We start from the raw sequence: 17,072 nt of genomic DNA, 5'->3' as shown, positions 1-17,072 counted from the left end.
GAAAGGGCACAAGTGACAAATGCTCACAGTGCCCATCGGTGCTGCTAATGAAAAGACCCAGAGTCACGTTTTACACTTTTATTTGGATTTAGATCAACACCACAGATAAGATACTTTGGTCATACACAAGAATAGATTGCTATGCCGCTCTTTCCTGGCTGCAGTAAGTACAGTAACGTGGAAAAAAACCAAAACGCTGGTTCTCCTGGAACACTGAATGTAAATCTTGGATTGGCACACACAGCTAATAAATACGTTGTTTGCACTTAGCACTTTAAACAGAATTGCACATGCAAGGTGTAACCAGGCTACCGATCACCTTCATCATTGTCCCTCTACTGTTTTTACTTTTCATGCTCTTTGCTTGCCTTTTTCCCAGCAAGAAAAAAGAATGTAACCTGCCTCTCTACTCAGCATTGCAGTGATTAGTCTGCCGATTTTTACATGTTTAGCAAAGGTCGCACCGAAGTCCTTCCTGACAGAACTGGTGCCTCTTCTATAGCTCGACTTACATCACTATGCATCGCAGGTAGCAATGGAAGTCCACTGACGTGAGGTGAGAGGTCTGCCCAAAAGCCGACAAGGAGAGGTTCACACCAAGCAAAGATATAGTAGAGGGACCGGCATGAATGCAGCTCTTACAATATCAAGAGTCAATACTACTACCACACAAATAAATGACATTATCAATAATATATTGTACAAGCTTATACAGCAACACATGTTGATTTGCAACATTGTACAGTTTAAATCTAAAGTGCACAGCCTCAATCTGAGGTGACAAAACAGTACTATCAATATAATAAAGGCAACACAATTACAGACACAATTTATTTCCTCTTACTTCATGTCCTCGTGATATTACATTGAATCAATACTCCATTTATCTATTTTAGATGAAATTAAAACCACATTGCACTTTTTTTTTTTTTCCTCTTCAAGTATTTTAGAGACAGCAAAACAATATTGCTTTACAAACAAAAGCTGGCCATTTAGGCAAAGTTAAAACCAAAACTTTAGTAGGGTTATAAGTAGACAGGCCCGAACTGCAGAACTGTCACCAACACTTCCAGATGTTGGGGGGAAAAGAGGATAAATTTCAGTTTCCATGCCAGAGTCACTTCTAATGTTAAGGAACGATGCAGCACAAGAATTCTGCAAGAGCTGTGCTCGTGGTTTCTGAAAAGACTGTGAGGCTCCGCGGGGGCTGTTTTAGGCAGATGTGGCCTTATCTCAGTGTTTTCTGCAATTTCAAAAGCCATTGCAGACAAGGATGGAGTCCAGTGCTGGGTCCAAAGGTCCAAATGTCCAAAACCTTTGACCAAGCAGTTTGTTACTTAGACCCCATCCTTGTCACTCACATTACTGTCACATTTAATTTAGGCCTCGTCTTGCAGACCTGTACATCTGTAAGAAGTCTTTATGCTCCTAATGTAGCTATTTCTTTAATAAGAATTTCAGTCAATTTTAATTTTCAGTATAGGTTTGGACTGTTCACAGAAGAAAGGGTTACGAGATAAGCATTTATTCAGACAGGTGACTTTTTTTGGATAGGCTTTTTTACCACAGAACACAGAAACCATCCAAATACAACCTTATTTCAGTCTTGGTTAGCACTGTATATTGATTGTGCGTCTGCTTAGGTAGGCCAAGTGGGAAACCTAATTAGGAATAATAGCATCCTATTGTTGTACTGTAATTGATGTTATTAAGTGGTTTTAAGAGCTGCAGTACTCTTGAGGTTTTTCAGTAATCAAGCCTGGAAATGTACAATCCATATCACATGGAGAAATGAGGTACTGGTACCTCTTAAAAATGTGGTATGTGGGCTTATATTTTAAAATAAGCACTAATAAATATTTGAGGCACCTCCATCAAAAGAAAAAGAATCCTAGCTAATTTTCAGCTTCTGTCCTTGCAGTTTTATAACCCATATAAAATAAAAATATATAGTTTACAAAATAGGATTTTTTAATATATATATTTCCTTTTGTAAAACTATACTTATTTAAATACATTTGAAATGTTGCTATAGGTAAATTAGAAATTCTGTTCTAATACTACGAAAAAGGCAAAATACTTTCACTTTTGAACATACAGCTTGTATACTCTTCTTCTCACCGTCCCCTCCCACATCCCCTAATTTGATTTTGTCATCATTTTGGGCAAATTTGGCATCATTCAGTCTGATTGCTATTAATTTACAGTAGTTGCTGTGTTAAAATAGGGGATAAAATTGTAAGTATCTTCTGTTCTTCCTTATTTGTTTCAATGCAGCTTTTTGTGCAGCTAATTATTAAGGAGGTATTCTAAAACTCAGGAAAGGACTTTAAAGGAGCCATGTTTCTTGATTTTAAACTGTACTCTACTCCAACGCCACAATATAGAAATAGATTTACTTTGGAACAAACTACAAATACATTCGCACAGTTTGTGACAACTTAATTGTCTCCTTAGAGGTCCAGGAACAGACTTTCACACCCGATTATTATAAATCTTGTCCCAGGCGTTCTATTTCATCAATCAGGAAATCAATGTCTTGGTGAGTTGCTGCGGGGTTTGAGATGACCATCCGGAAGAAGTTCACTTTGTCTCCCAGGGGCTGATAGCTCACCATGGTTGTTCCATACTCCATCATCCTGGCTTTTATCACTGGAGCCACCTGCAATGTAACAAAAAGCAGGGGATGGTGATCATGATGATGATGATGATCAGTATTTTTATTATTTTCCTTATTACCATCATTCTTATCAATACAGAGTATGTTTTCTTTTTAAAAAAAGATGAAGAGCTAGAAGCAGCAGTTCAAATGATATTGATAAAAAAGTTAACCTCCATTAAAGAATAAATGGCTCACTGAAAAGACATTGGGTTTATCCTGTTTCTTTGTCCTGCTCTTAAAATCACTGGGGAATGTGCCACCCTCGACTTTCTCAATATTGGATATTGCTGACAACCACACAGTAGCTGTTTTTTGTTGTGCTCAAAGCATATTGTTACAATCGTTTTCCATCTTCTTTTCGTATAGCAGAGTGCCATGTTATTATCAAGCTATTGTTGCACTGGCTGGGTTTAGCAATTGCAGTCTACAGGAACTTCAGTAAATATACACAGAGTTCAAACAAGTGTTCTAGGGACCAGGCAAACCCAGGGAATACCAAACTTGGAGACCAGAGCAAGACTGTGCTAGCGGAACCTGCAGTAAAACGACCACGGAGATGTCATTTGCCAGAATATCGTGAGGCAACCTTGCCCTGTGCCCTGGGAGACCATTGCGAGGACTGCCTGCCTACAAGGATTTCACTGTTTGCTACATGATGTCCTGGAGGACGCTGCTTACCTTCATAAGGCGGCTCATTCTTTCTTCGTTGTCTTCCATACTGCGCAAGCTGGGAGGTATATACCAGAAGCAGACGTTTGTGTGCTGGGGCTAAACACAGAGTAACAATGGTTTACACTGTAAGAAATGCTCATAATATCTCAGTTGCAATTAAGTTCATGCCTTTCCTCCCTCTCATACATCATATTGTGACAGCAGTCAATGGCTTTCATTATTCTGGTCCACTGAGAGTCATCATCATTATTAATGCAGAAAAGATAATTTTAGGCAATTTATTCCCAGGGTGTCAGATGCAGAAACACATCATCCAGCTGTGCAAATTTATCTATCCCCTACTGAGAGGCTTCTAGATTTTGTAGGCACTGTCCCCTCCAGAGGCTGAAGGGATTGTGTGACTAAGGCAAGAGTCTATTACAGGTAATTTAGAGGTGAGGACCATGTCATTTACTTTAATACATGACAGAATAATACAAAATCTGTTCTGTAAACAAGAGTCACAGGTGGTACATAAGACAGTCTAAGATTTTCTTACTTTAATGAAATTCATTACTTCCCAGTTTGATTCAGCTAGCTGCCATTAATATGCATGCACCGCAGTGTCTTAGCTAGTTTAACTTATATGGGAGCACCAAGTAGAAAGGCATAAAGAAAGAACCAGTTGACATTTTGTGTATTTTTGCAGTCTCCCAGCAGCTGCCTGCCTTGCTACATTCCTGTTTGCTGGATGCTAAATGTGTGAGTTAACTCCTACTGCTGCCGGTTCCTTTACTCATCATCAGACCCAGTGGACCAAATTCACTGATGATGTGTGAGATGCAGGAAATAAATCACACAGTGGCATGTGGGTATGAGCCTGTGACCTCTGTTTGAAGAATCATGGTGACGTTTATCCTTGTGCTGCAGAGCACTTAGGCACGCACTAAGTGATTGCTACCAGGGAGCAATGTTCTGAGAGACAAAACCTTCCAAGGCAAGTACAAAGAGAAAAACCCATCACAAGTAGGAGGAAAAAAGCTAAACTGGGATTTTTTTAAACTCTTTTACAGGCAAAACACCAGTTGACTTTGCAACAGAGGTCTCTACCAGGCCTGTCCTCAACTATCACAGCTGGAGAGGGCTGCCACGAAGAGATGACCAAACACAGCTGGCCATCACAGTTGAGAGGTACAGCCACACAGCCCAGGCTGCACTACCTTGCCCTGGGCACTGTGCTCCAGCTGAACACCTGGCACCCAGGGCTCCCATCTCAGCCAGACTCAACAAAAACAACATGCCCAGAGATACCTGCACCCCACATGGTGGTGTAGCCTCAGCCACATGAGCCAGCCGGGCTCCTGAGCAACATCAGCCCCCTGCCCTGCTGTACCGTACCCCAGGGCAGCAGGGACTGCAGGGCAGAAGGCCTCCCCGGGTCACACCAGGTCCCCTGTGACTGCCCACCTTAGGATACTGATAAAACTGCTTTGCACGAACATCCTTTCAGAGTTGCACGGAGCTCTGCTAACCTCCCACTCGTAACAGACCCTCCTATAAGGAAAGTGCAACTTGTTTTTAGTACTTAAGATCTGGTTCTAATTGTGTGTGTGCTGTGTTAGCCCGGGATGCCAGTGTTTGGTTTCAGTGGGGTGAAACTGTGCAAACTGAAATCTTACTCACAGCTGCCTCATCTCCCCTGTCCCTGGATCCCATGAGGAAGAGAGATACTGGCACAACAACACGTTTTGTTACAAGGACACTGCTTTCTGTCATGTGTGGTTGGTCTGACCTGTTGGTAGCATCCCAACAAGTGACAAAGGCAGGTGCTGTTGACCAACTAAGAAAAACAAGTTGTAATACGTACCTTTCCATCAAACACCATTTGATACCCTTCTCTGTTCTTTATTTTATTGTATAGGTATTCTGCAAGTTCCAAGCACTTATCAATTTGTGCTTCAAATCCTGTGGTTCCCTTTAAAGACAGAGGGAGAAAAAAATGTTACGTGACTATCTGCTCTGTGAACCGAAGCAGCCAAAGGACCATGCAGCACTTGCCAAAGCACCAGCACAAGTCCCCTCTCAGAAGTCTCTGTGGGACACATTAAGGATCTATGAGATGAAGAACACATTGCTCATTTGTCTGTAGCTCCTGCCACTCCCCTGTAGCCACCTCTGCCAAACAAGCACCAGGTACTAACTTGGTTCTCAGCAAAATACTGCTAACACCTCCGATGAAGGGGGCCCTCGTCGGCAGATTTTACAGAGAGGCTGGGCACGGTTTCAGACAGCCTGGGCTGGCACAGAGGAGAGTCTCTAGAAGGCTTTTAGTTCCAGACATGGGGATTTTCCTCCTATTTTTAGAATAGGGGACTTTAATCTTCCAGAGGTGATGTGCTGGGGGTTTTTCCAAGAATAACTTGTATTTTTTAGTTAACACAGAATGGGCAGATATGCTTTTAGAGACCAGTCTGATGCTTGTGAAAACGTGCATTTTGTTTAGATACTGCCCTGCCTCTGTAGTGTTTTTCCCTCTTCTTTTCTAACTGACACCATATAAACTCAGAAGCTGTGTTTTTAAGAGCTGCAGCAAATCCTGCTTTTTCTTCTCGGGCAGAAGTCATAATCCTCTCTCTGTGACATCATAATTGTTCCTGCAATCACCAGCTGTGATGCCACAAACAAAAGATCCAGCTTTATGAGGGAGGAAGGGGAATAAACAGCTGGAATAGATAAACTGTTTAAGAAACACACATCCTATTTTGTAATGTTAATATTACAAGTGGAGTGTGAGAAGAGAAAAAGCAGCACAAGGCATATTGAAAAAATGGGGTTAAGAAGAAATGTCTGTGAGTAATGGATGCGTGTCCCTACTAAATCTATTCTGGCAGTGCAGAACTGACTTAAAAGCCCACGTCATTATCCCCCTGTGTAGAGAGATTTCAAAACAGGGTAGGGCCAGCACAGCCCCAGGAGAAAGGTTTGGAGTTAAAGAGACATGTGGCTAAAACTGCCTGCCACTCTGGAGACCCCAGTTCGCACAACAGCTATTGCGACCACAGAAACTTGCACCCTCCTTTACAGACTCCCACGTCTCCAGCTACATTTGATGTCTGTCTCAGAATTGTTTTCAGAGTTTTAATGAAGCACATGAGGATCTTTTAAGGCTTTCTGGAAATGAAAACAGTGATGTCATCTCCTCTGAACAAACCTGAGGCAACTTGACATAACAGATTGGATGAATATATGGAAGAACTTATTGAGCAACATTCTACAAATACAGATGAATTAGAGTCAGTGTTTTCAGATTTCCCAGAGAACAGATTTTGATGAGTTTTCCTCTGCTTCTTCAAAAGATGACTTCGTATCTACTGCATGCAATGAAATGAGGCATTCCAGTCTTGATTTGCCATGTTTAATTTCTGAATGTCATTAAAACATCTTTTTATTTCCAGAAATCTTCATAACAACATTCTTAGGTATATGATTTATGCTGTTAGACTCCTACAGTTACACAAAGCAAATGCTATGCAAAGCCATGCTATGCAAAGCCATGGAGTTGGAAGTTTCAAAATCATCTGTGCTGCTTTGAAGCTAAATTGTTAAAAGTATAAAACCCCGGAAAATAATAATGTTCTTTCTTTCATGTTATATACGGGAAATCCAGGTCAGATATTCTCTAAGATGATGATTACAGAAAAAAACCCCCATATCTGGTGTGCATTATTTTAATACAAACAAATATACTGCAGGCAGTCCTACCTTTGCCCTCCACATCAGCCATAGCTTGAAGACATCAACATGCCGTCCACATTGCAAAGCCTTGTCTCCCGTGTCGTAAGAGAGGTCATAGTGCTTGTCTTGTTGAAAGAGGTAGGAAGCATGCATTTGATTGCAGCTCTGCATCAATCCCTTATAGAAACAAAGACACAAAAAAGTGATGTAGGCACAGACGTGACTACTGGTTTGAGGGTTGCTTTGGGCAAGAAATTACAAATGTCCAAATTCAGTAGAATATGTGTCCAAGCGCAAAAGGAAGATCAAAAAATAAAAGGACAAAACCAGACTTCCTTGCTCAGTGGAATGTTTTTCATAGCCCATTCAGTGCCCAGGACACCTTGGTACCTGACCCAGCAATGTGTGATCTATTCCCAGAGCCAAGGCATTTAAAAAAACAAACCCTGGACATTGTGCTTCCTACCATCATTATGCCTAAGTTAATTTTTGGATCTCGCTCGGAACCTTGTTCTGGTTCCTCTTCCTCCTTTCCTTGGAAGGCTTCTTTTCTGTTTGAGTCAGACCAAGGCAATCTGGTGACTAATCTTAACAGCATCACACGACTCTTCTAATTGCTTTGGTGTCTAAAATTCTGATTTTCATTGTTTTCTTTCTTTGTAGGCACAGTTCTTTTCTGCAAAGCCCTCAGCTGCAGATCGGATGTTTAAGTGGTATAGAAAGCTTTGAACAGAGAGAAGAGCATATGGCCTTTAAACAGCCAGCTAGAGCTATTTCTGGGTTGCACGATACCATTTTGAGAGGCAGCTTTGTGGGAGGGCCAGAAGCCAACAAGGTGAGGAAACCTGGCTCACAAAAGCATGAGTTTTCCTTTTTAGCTTTTTAAGTGAAGTGCAGAGAGTCATGTTCTGGCCCTAGTTAAGTCCTCAACCAAGTTTAAGGTATACCTTAGGGCTGTTGCCCAAAACTGCAATTTCCAGTCCAAGAAGAAACAAAACTTGGCTGTTTATCAAGTCTAATCTTTATGTGTAACTCAAAACTGCGATAGTAAAATGAGAGGGGGAAAAAAAATTGGCTTTCTCTTAATCTGAGCCATCTGTTCTCACTAGAGGTCAAGGATGGTACTGACTTCAACCAGGCAGGATTTGTCTCGGGGAACTGACCCAGAGGGCAAATAAAAGCCATCTTCTTTCTTCCTAAGTGCAATCACTTTGTATACAATCTGTTGTACAGCTGTTAGCAAAACAGCAACCAGCTTTTTGATAGCTGGTCAAGTAAGTGGTGGTTGTATAGCAGCTGTCCCGGTAACTGATGGTTATAGGAAAATTGCAAGCTTGAAGGGTAATTCAAATTCTAGTCCTAAACACAATGTCCACTTTTTATTCCAAGTGAACTTACCCTTCCCTTTTTATATCCAAGTGCCCCAAAGAGGATATATGCATCAGAGCTGGGCTGAAATATCATAAAAGTCTAGAAAGTGTTATCATACCTAGATTCTGGACCAAATGTCATGCTGCATGTCCACCATACCATTCATCCTAAGAGGACTGGAGTTTGCCTACACTTACAATTTATATTACACAAAAACTAGAGGGGTTACGCACTCACAGCTCAACTATGGACACAAAACTCGGTAAAGACACGATTAGAGGACTAGAACATCTCTTTTACAAGGAAAGGCTGAGGGACTTGGGTCTTCTAAGTCTGGAGAAGAGAAGACTGAGGGGGGATCTGATCAACACCTATAAATATTTAAAGGGTAGGCTTCAAGAGGTGGGGCTGGTCTTTTTTCAGTGGTGCCCAGTGACAGGACAAGAGGTAACAGGCACAAACTTGAACATAAGAAGTTCCATCTAAACATGAAGAGCAACTTCTTTACTTTAAGGGTGGCAGAGCACTGGAACAGGCTGCCCACAGAGCTGGTAGAGTCTCTGTCTCTGGAGACATTCAAAACCCACCTGGACATGTTCCTGTGCAACCTGCTCTAGGAGGACCTGCTTTGGCAGGGGGGTTGGACTAGATGATCTCCAGAGGTCTCCTCCAACCCCTACCATTTTTTGATTCTGTGCCATTAGTTGGATCTATCATTTCTGCTAGACAGCTACTTTAATTTCTTTTGCAGCCACAGCCTGAGCCTGTTTATTTTCTAATCCTCATCACATTAGCAAATATTAGCTATGACACAGTTAGGAAGAAAATATCCAGGATTTTCAGAAGGAAAACGTCAGAAAGGATCAAAGAAGCAAGCATACTGGGACATACCTCTTCTCTTACTAGCAGGGCTGAACACTGCAGTGGGACGCCCATCATCTTGTGAGGGTTCCAGGTCACCGAATTGGCCCTGGGACAGCAAACCACACAAAACTCAGACATTGTACTGTTGTGGTGAAATCATGGAGACATTTAGTAATAATAAGAATAATAATGAACACGTAGCAATGTACACCTTCTTATTTTTCTGAGCAAGCAAAGCTAAAAGTAATTATGGGTAATACTAGGAAAGCAATGCCGTCATAAGGGATCTAATCCACTCTAGTTGGTTTTTGGATGACAATTCTGGCAACTTACCGCAGGATAATTGCTCTATGCACTGAACTTAATCAGTATTAAACTTTCTGGGGAGTCATCCATACTTCATAAACATAGGGCAAACTTCCTACAAGCACCCACCTGGCTGATGAACTTTCTAAAGGCACACAGCTGATGACAGTTGCAGATAGGAAGCTGACAAACTAGCACATTCCCTCATGTTGGTTCCAGTTACAGTAAGATTTTAGTAAGTAGCTCGCATAAGCATGTTTGAAAATTCCTTTAAATGCTTCTGGGTATCTCTAAATCTTTGAGTAACTTGGAAAACCTGGCTCAAAGTAATTTTTTCTCATCGCTCTGCTGATGGTAAATTTTCATAGCTCCTTAACTGTAGCTTGGCTATGAAAATTCACACAACTGGAGGGTCCAAAATTACCACAGTAATAAACATAGAACTGATCCCCCCTTCCACAAAAGAGTCTGATCCCGCCTCCCTTTAGGACACATTCACTGCAAAGACAGCTGTCAGCCCAGATCTTGTGAACGAACAGAGCGCTGTCACAACACAGCTCACAGATGAGACATTTGGGACTATGGTGAGGGCTGAATGGAAGATTGTCCAGTTGTTTGTTATTTTAATTTTGTGTTATGCTTGACTGGCTATTTGTTAATTACTATTATTACATATGATGATTAGCTGATAGATGTATACATTTGCATCCTATTTGGCGGGCTGTCAAGGATGCACAGTGCACAGGGTTTCATGTAGTGCAGTGATTTGAGTTTTGACGGTACAAATTTGCATAAATCAGTCAACTGGGGCACGTAAAATCTTAAAGGACCCAGGACACGCTTGCAGGTAACATTTACGTGAACAGAGCTGAGAATGCTGGAATCTGGCAGTATTTTCCTTTGTAGGATTTGGAGACAGCGCTACAGGTTTATGCATGTCCTTATCATTTCCTGCCAAACTGCTTCCACTCCTTCAAAGTAAGCAACTCCAAACTTCACATGGACACCGTGCAGCACTTCTGTGCTTTCTTCTTTGCTATTTAAATGGGACTGCACAAGTGCCTGATGCAAAATCTGTAGGGAACAGTCTTCCACAGGCAACATCTGGCCACTTGGCTGGGCTCTTCGAGTATCTGGCAGCTTTTAATCCGCTCGAAGTCAGTCATCTGATTACAACACCAAAACTAATGATTCTGAACATGCATTCAGGTCTATGAATTTCCTTTGATGGGATACTTTTTAATTTTTATCTGTGCTTATGCAGAATCAGGCAGAAATACTTCTAGGCAATAGTAGTGGTATGGGTTTTCTCAAGCAAAAGGATTACTTACTGACAACAGCCAGATCTTAATTATCTACCTAAAACATTTAATTTACCCTAAGGTCATTTTATTTCCCCAATTACATCCCAATTGCACACAGAATAAAATTAATTATGTAAAATAAAAATCCACCATTTTTCATTTGTTATCAGTTATTCTTGGCTTCAGCCATCAAGTATGTGCTTGAAGAAATTGCTGACCGAGACAAACAGTGAAGGAAAAAAGCTATATGGATCCACATACGTTTTTTTAAAGCTGTGAGTCACAGACAGGAAAAAAAAAAAGAGGAAAAGTTTTCCTTTAGAGATTTCAAATGGATGTCAGGAGAGATTCACAACTGGCAGAATCTGGTCCTCAGTCATCATTAAAAACACACAGAGGCACATTCACTGACCAGCGGCAGCTCTGGAAAGGATGCCCAGGCCCTGTATGGGAGTGCTCATTCAGCTGCAAACATGCTTTTCTCACATAGCTGCCACCCCCTGCCTGAGCCTCTGGGAGACTGACACCAGACTGAAACTCCTGATGGTGGCCAGACCTATCTGCTCCAGACACCAGGGGACATGCTTCCTCAGAGCAGCTTAAAATCTGCCATGTGGAGACTCAAGGGCATGGTAAAGATGGTCCTGCAACTCCTCCTGCCTTTGACCGGACTATTTTTGCTGGACTGCTTGTTAACCAGGAGGATGGAAGTACTCAGAGCACAGAGTGCTCCATTTAATGCTCCCTCCTTGTATCTTTCTCCCCTACCAAACATGAGTACCAGCTCCAGTTCTCTTCTATCCAGATCTGTGATGACTGCGCTGTACTTGAATATCTACCATAAAACAAGAACATCCATAAAAGTTGGGTCTAGTAAGTCTGCTCTAAAGGTGCCATATTTGAGATACGGACAAACTGTAATGAGCTGCTGTGTCCATCAAGCAGTAGAACAGCACTGGAAATTAAAAATGTCATTACTTCATTGCCAAACATATGGAGATGGTGCTTATCAAAGCACTAGATAAAATCCAGTGGAGTTCTGGGTCTAAAGCACATTATTTGGAAAATTCTCCAATATAGATTGAACCTGAACTTCTTATTCCAGCAGAATTTGGACAGCAATTTGGGAGGCAAACTCTTTTTTTTTCATACTCTGTCCTCACCAGCAACTGGGTAGATTATTCTAACTTGCTAGGTATTTTGATGTACGTCCTTTTAATGCACAGTATGTATGTCGGAGTGCTGAAGGCAGTCTTAACTAAATCAAACTCATAGAACTACTGGCTGCTTTCCAAATTTTGCATGTGAGATGTATGAGAAAAAAAAGTGAATCATCAAGGTATCCTCCTAATCTTCAGGAACAGGATAAGGAAGTTGTTTGTAATTTTAATTGGTGAGGAACAGCAATTCGATTTAGAGATAAAAAAGGCAGGAGTAATAATTTACTCTTGAACAGCATGAGCTTCAGAAAATACATGAATGTGAGAGTGACTCCATCTATCCCAGTATACTGCCTCTAGCCAGTGGCCTAAATAGGTGCCTTGGAAGAAGACAAAAGAGGGCAAGCATATACAACTTTCCTCCATACATTCTCTGAGCACCGAGTCACTTATGGCTCACAGAATCCCAACTAGTTTTTGTCTGTCTTCCCTTGAATGCAAATAAATCTTAACAATCCATGGCAAGGAGTTCCACAGCTTGACTAAAAGTTTCTGAATAAGTAGCTGTTTGCAAGGTTAAGTTCAGTCTTTCCAGACTTTGAACTGGACTGGCATCACTTATATTCATCTGTGTGTATGTGCAGTGTTCATGAGCTCATGCCTACAACTGTGTATCCAAGCACAGATTTACTGAGAAGTCACTAACACAGCCTGGAGAGGGATGTTCTTTCCAGAAGTGACAGAGCAGCAGCGACTACCAGGACACCTGTCCGAACTGCAGGTGCATCTACCTTTAATACTTACTTAATAAAATACTTTAATACTTAAGACTTCAGCATGAAAGATCTCCAAGATTAATTTCTTAGAGAAATGCAACTGCTAATCCACGTTGGACACTGTATCAGAGGATGCTGCAGAAACCACCCTGGAGCTGCAAATGTATGCTGGAAGGAATGAAAACGCAGACATGTCTGTTGTTTGCACTCCAAAACAAAGTGCCACACAGAACAAAGGCACTTAGCAACGGTATTTCAACTGGAAGGACAGTTTACATGATTTCTTTTTATTGTATCTTGGGAATAACATTGATTTTTTTTTTATTTGTAGACATTGCTATCGTATCACAAGTGTGTTAAAATGCATTTAATAAACGTATTTAGTTACCAATAAATCTTACCTTTCAACACCATTTAACTTCCATTTGTGTTTTCTTGACATCAGGAGCCCACCACCCCATGCTCCCTAGAAGGTAAGACACATTATCTTAGTAAGAGAACTCTGCGTTTCTCCGCAATGACATCTGTGCCTTCGCATCAGTTTGGGGCCCTTTCTTTTTCCCTGCTGATGTGGCACATTCCAAAATGACCAGGCAGATGGGGCCTGAGGCATTAGCCGTGCTAACAATTTTCTTCCAATAGCTTGGAAGCAGTGGTTTATAGCCCATGATCTGAGTGCCCACCCTTATTGTCTGCTAACCCCTCCCTTGCCACCTCCTCTGACACTGACGCACTGGGCTGCCCCACGCTGCAATTAATGACTTGCAGAGCTGCTCCTGGGTAAGCTGCCTTTTCTCTTTTAGTGACCAAGTGATGATAATAAACCAGACTGGGATCTCAGCCGCTCTGCTGAGTTTTCATCACATTCCAGACCGCTACTGCTTGCCCCCTACTCACTTGCTTTTGCTTACAGACATCTGGGACAAGCAGGCATTTCACCTGACTGAGAAGTAGGTTAAAGTAAATATGAATTCTTCCTTTGAATTGGACTGATTTTGGCTGACACAGTAATCCAAAAGTAAGATACCCAGACCTACGGAAATTCAGTTACCAAGCCTTTTCGGAGAAAGGATTTGCAAAAATGACACAAAAGCTATTCTAGGGCTGAAAGATGATCCTTCAGAAAGATTTATTGGCAAGAGCCCAGATAGAGCTAAGTAGCCAATCTGATAAATTTCTCTAGCATTTGCATTAACCTGCTCAGCAATTTACAGTGCTTTATTCCTGACAAATGTAGCGTTTTCCTTATATATTTATTTTGCAGCTGCTGCACAAGCTAAGCCAGCGCTCAGTATGGTTCTTATGTATTTCTTCTACTAACAGCATTTAGAGATAAAGCTGAAGGCCAAAAGCACTCAAACTAGGTCATTTTAAGTGTCCCAGTTGCTAGAAGTACCACACAGACACAGCTCCTAAAACGTCCCCCTGACCTGAGCCTTTCAAAGGAGTGGGAAGTCAGTGTTTTGATGCTGGACTTAATTACAGGAATCAAATACAATGGGGTTTGTACAAGATCACATGGTTCAAAATGAATAAATTAATGCTAATACATCTTGTAATCCAGGCCCCCCGCACAAGATGATACTTACATCCACGTGCATCCAGATTTTGTACTTCTTGCAGATGTCTGCAATAGCTATGAGAGGATCGAACGCCCCGTACACTGTTGTCCCAGCTGTGGCACTCACCAGAAAAGGAACGAATCCCTGCAAGAAAGCAGAGGCATTAGGCAAGGTCAGAGTGCTGCAGCCTCAGCCCGCAGCAGCCCCAACTCCTCTTGTGCTGCCTCCACAGCGAGCCCACAAGTGTCTCCTAGAGGACATCCCTGCTACTTTACACTGGTTTCCTCTTACTTCAGATGCGCGTGATGTTGTACTTTCTACCTTAAGGTGGCAGCAAACTTCCAAACCAGCATCCCCCAGTTATTAGGTAAGGGCTCAAAAGAACAATTCTGGCCCACACCACCTGCCTGAAACAAAAAGTTCTGATCTGCATGATGTTGCACAAAAAAGCTCCCATTCAGGCACCACAGTGCAAGAAACAGGTGGACTGTGCCCTGGGCTGTACTATAATCATCCATCCAGTGTCTGGTCGTGCGGTGGCCCAGTCCCCAGTGGGAGCATCTTGTCTGGGGGTGTCTCCTGGGGGCAGTGCACAGGGGAGGTGTGGGGCTCCCCTCCAGCCCTATCCCTCCTGCAGAGCAGGGAGACAGCAACCTGCGTGGAGGCCAGGGACCATCTCTCGGATTCCCTCTGCTAAATGCTGTGCCTCACAGAGGAACACTCGCTGACCGTCACGTGGCTTTTGCACTACGGGGTCTTGGGTCTGCCATAATTTATAGCAGTGTTTAATTTTAAATTCATTTGTAGTTCTGTTGATTTCATAAGCAGTTCTCACAGCAACAAAGGTAAAGAGTGGCTACGTTTTTTCCACAACTGGGGTTTCAACTACCAAAAAAGTCTAAACTTCCTTCTCCAATGGTCAGTAGGTTTGAGTGGCACTCTGTTGTCATTTTGCCTTACTTTTTATCTATTGTATTGCTTTTCTTAGAAAAAATTAAGCTTTTAATGAAGATTTGTGTTATTAATGAGCTTTGAATGCTGTATGTCTAATTACTATTTACATAAGTGTTGTTGAAGGCACAGGGCTGAGTTTCTTGCGTACTTTAAATCTTACGTTTTAATTCTAGCTTCTGCTAATGAACACATATAAAAGCAGTGCATTTTTAAAGATTTATGGATTTTAATTTATCTTCCATTGATTTGATGAGTCTATGAGGAATATTTTCAATAAATTAAAATATATACACATTCCCCAAATGATTACCCTGTTTTTGTCAATATTCAGCTGAGAAACTGTACCATGGGCTGATAATACAAGAAAGGAGGACGTTATTTAGAACAACATATTAAAAAAAAAAAAACAAGCCAAATAGCTCATAGAGATTATAAAGTAGCTCTAAACCTATTTTTGCAGCAACTCTTGCCTCACTAATTGCCAGGCTACATTTCTGAGAAATAAATCAAAACGTAATGGGCAAGCCTGTATTGTTTTACCAAGCTGAGCCAACTAGCTGTATCATTCTTGGGGTGGGTTTTGTTTTTTTTTTTCTCCGTTTTGGAAGCAGCAAAGCTAGTAAACTTACTTTTTGTTTGGCTTCAAGAATTCTTCTTTCAAGGTCTGATGGGATCATTTTCCCTCTGGAGCAAGAAAGAGTTATATCAGAAATTTGATCTTGAAATCAGCTCTTGCTGTTACTTCCTTCACAGGAAACCCAAGCAATGAACAAAGTTACTTTTTTGTCCAAGGCTTACTCAGCATTGAAGAGCACAGAAAGACTCTAACCATTAGTCTGAGTTTTTACCCTAATTATTTTGTCTACCAGTTTGCATCAATATGGTAATGGTAACTGAGAGAAGTTATCTCATGGCCACCCCCATTAAAGACTGATGCTGCTCCGTGGAGCATCCTGGTCCTGTTTGATGTTACAGCCCTGGGAATACGCTCCAGACTCGCCGGGGGGGGGGCTCAGCCCAGGGTCCCAAGAAGCTCACTGTGTGTCAAACCCAATGGTCCATTTTCAACAGGCACAGAAAATGCCAGCTGAGCTGGTGGCCTTCAGCAGCGCGACTCAGCTCTGGTGTAAACTGTTGTCTCCGTGTTTCCATCTGAGGGATGAACTCATTTCACAACAACTATTTCACGTTTGGTGCATTACATGTTTGCATTTGCTTGAAGCAGGCTATGAGAAGAAGTAACCAGTCTGGATTCATTAAATACACTGTCAGGCCCTTTGTATTGACTGTATATTGTGTTTGCAACACCTGTAGTATGAACATTTTACCTGAGTTTCAGACTCAGTGTTGTAAGGCTTGAAGGCTTATCTATGAAATCCTGTAAACTAATTAGGCACAATATGAAACAATGCTGATACTGAATACCGAGGTTAAGGTTTTCTTTGCTTTAGCCACAAGCAAGACTATCTGAGAAGAGACAGTATGCATAACAGCAATACAAACAAGACAGCTCCCCATATTGCAGGAATAAAGTCTTCACTGGCTTTGAATGTTGTCCATTTAGATTAATATTATTTTTTTAAGACTTTTCAGTTCTCAGTACAGTTGGACATATTTTTTCTTTCACTAAGCACTGATTTCCTGTTGCTGTAAAAAAGAACAACCTTTACTAAAGCTCAAAATAGTAGTTTCAGGGAAACAAATAAAACTATTAGTTTTAGTTTTGA

The 17,072-nt window shown here is 41.6% G+C and overlaps 1 protein-coding gene across 1 annotated transcript in view; it reads right to left on the bottom strand.

Annotated features, from left to right (window-relative positions):
* Positions 1–2,488: 2,488 nt before the first annotated feature.
* GAD2 (glutamate decarboxylase 2) overlaps positions 2,489–17,072 on the bottom strand; it is a 39,084-nt gene continuing 24,500 nt past the window's right edge. Inside the window, exons 9-16 of the mRNA XM_074156841.1 lie at positions 15,975–16,029; positions 14,419–14,535; positions 13,231–13,295; positions 9,311–9,389; positions 7,076–7,225; positions 5,181–5,288; positions 3,341–3,430; positions 2,489–2,662 (exon numbers count right to left, since the gene is read on the bottom strand). Coding sequence (XP_074012942.1) covers positions 2,489–2,662; positions 3,341–3,430; positions 5,181–5,288; positions 7,076–7,225; positions 9,311–9,389; positions 13,231–13,295; positions 14,419–14,535; positions 15,975–16,029 — 838 coding nt within the window. The remainder of the gene's footprint in view (positions 2,663–3,340; positions 3,431–5,180; positions 5,289–7,075; positions 7,226–9,310; positions 9,390–13,230; positions 13,296–14,418; positions 14,536–15,974; positions 16,030–17,072) is intronic.

The sequence above is a fragment of the Numenius arquata genome, chromosome 12 (assembly GCF_964106895.1).
Source record: "Numenius arquata chromosome 12, bNumArq3.hap1.1, whole genome shotgun sequence".
Classification (NCBI taxonomy): domain Eukaryota; kingdom Metazoa; phylum Chordata; class Aves; order Charadriiformes; family Scolopacidae; genus Numenius; species Numenius arquata.
The sequence above is the reverse complement of the archived record's forward strand: the minus strand, read 5'-3'. Positions and strand labels throughout refer to the sequence as shown.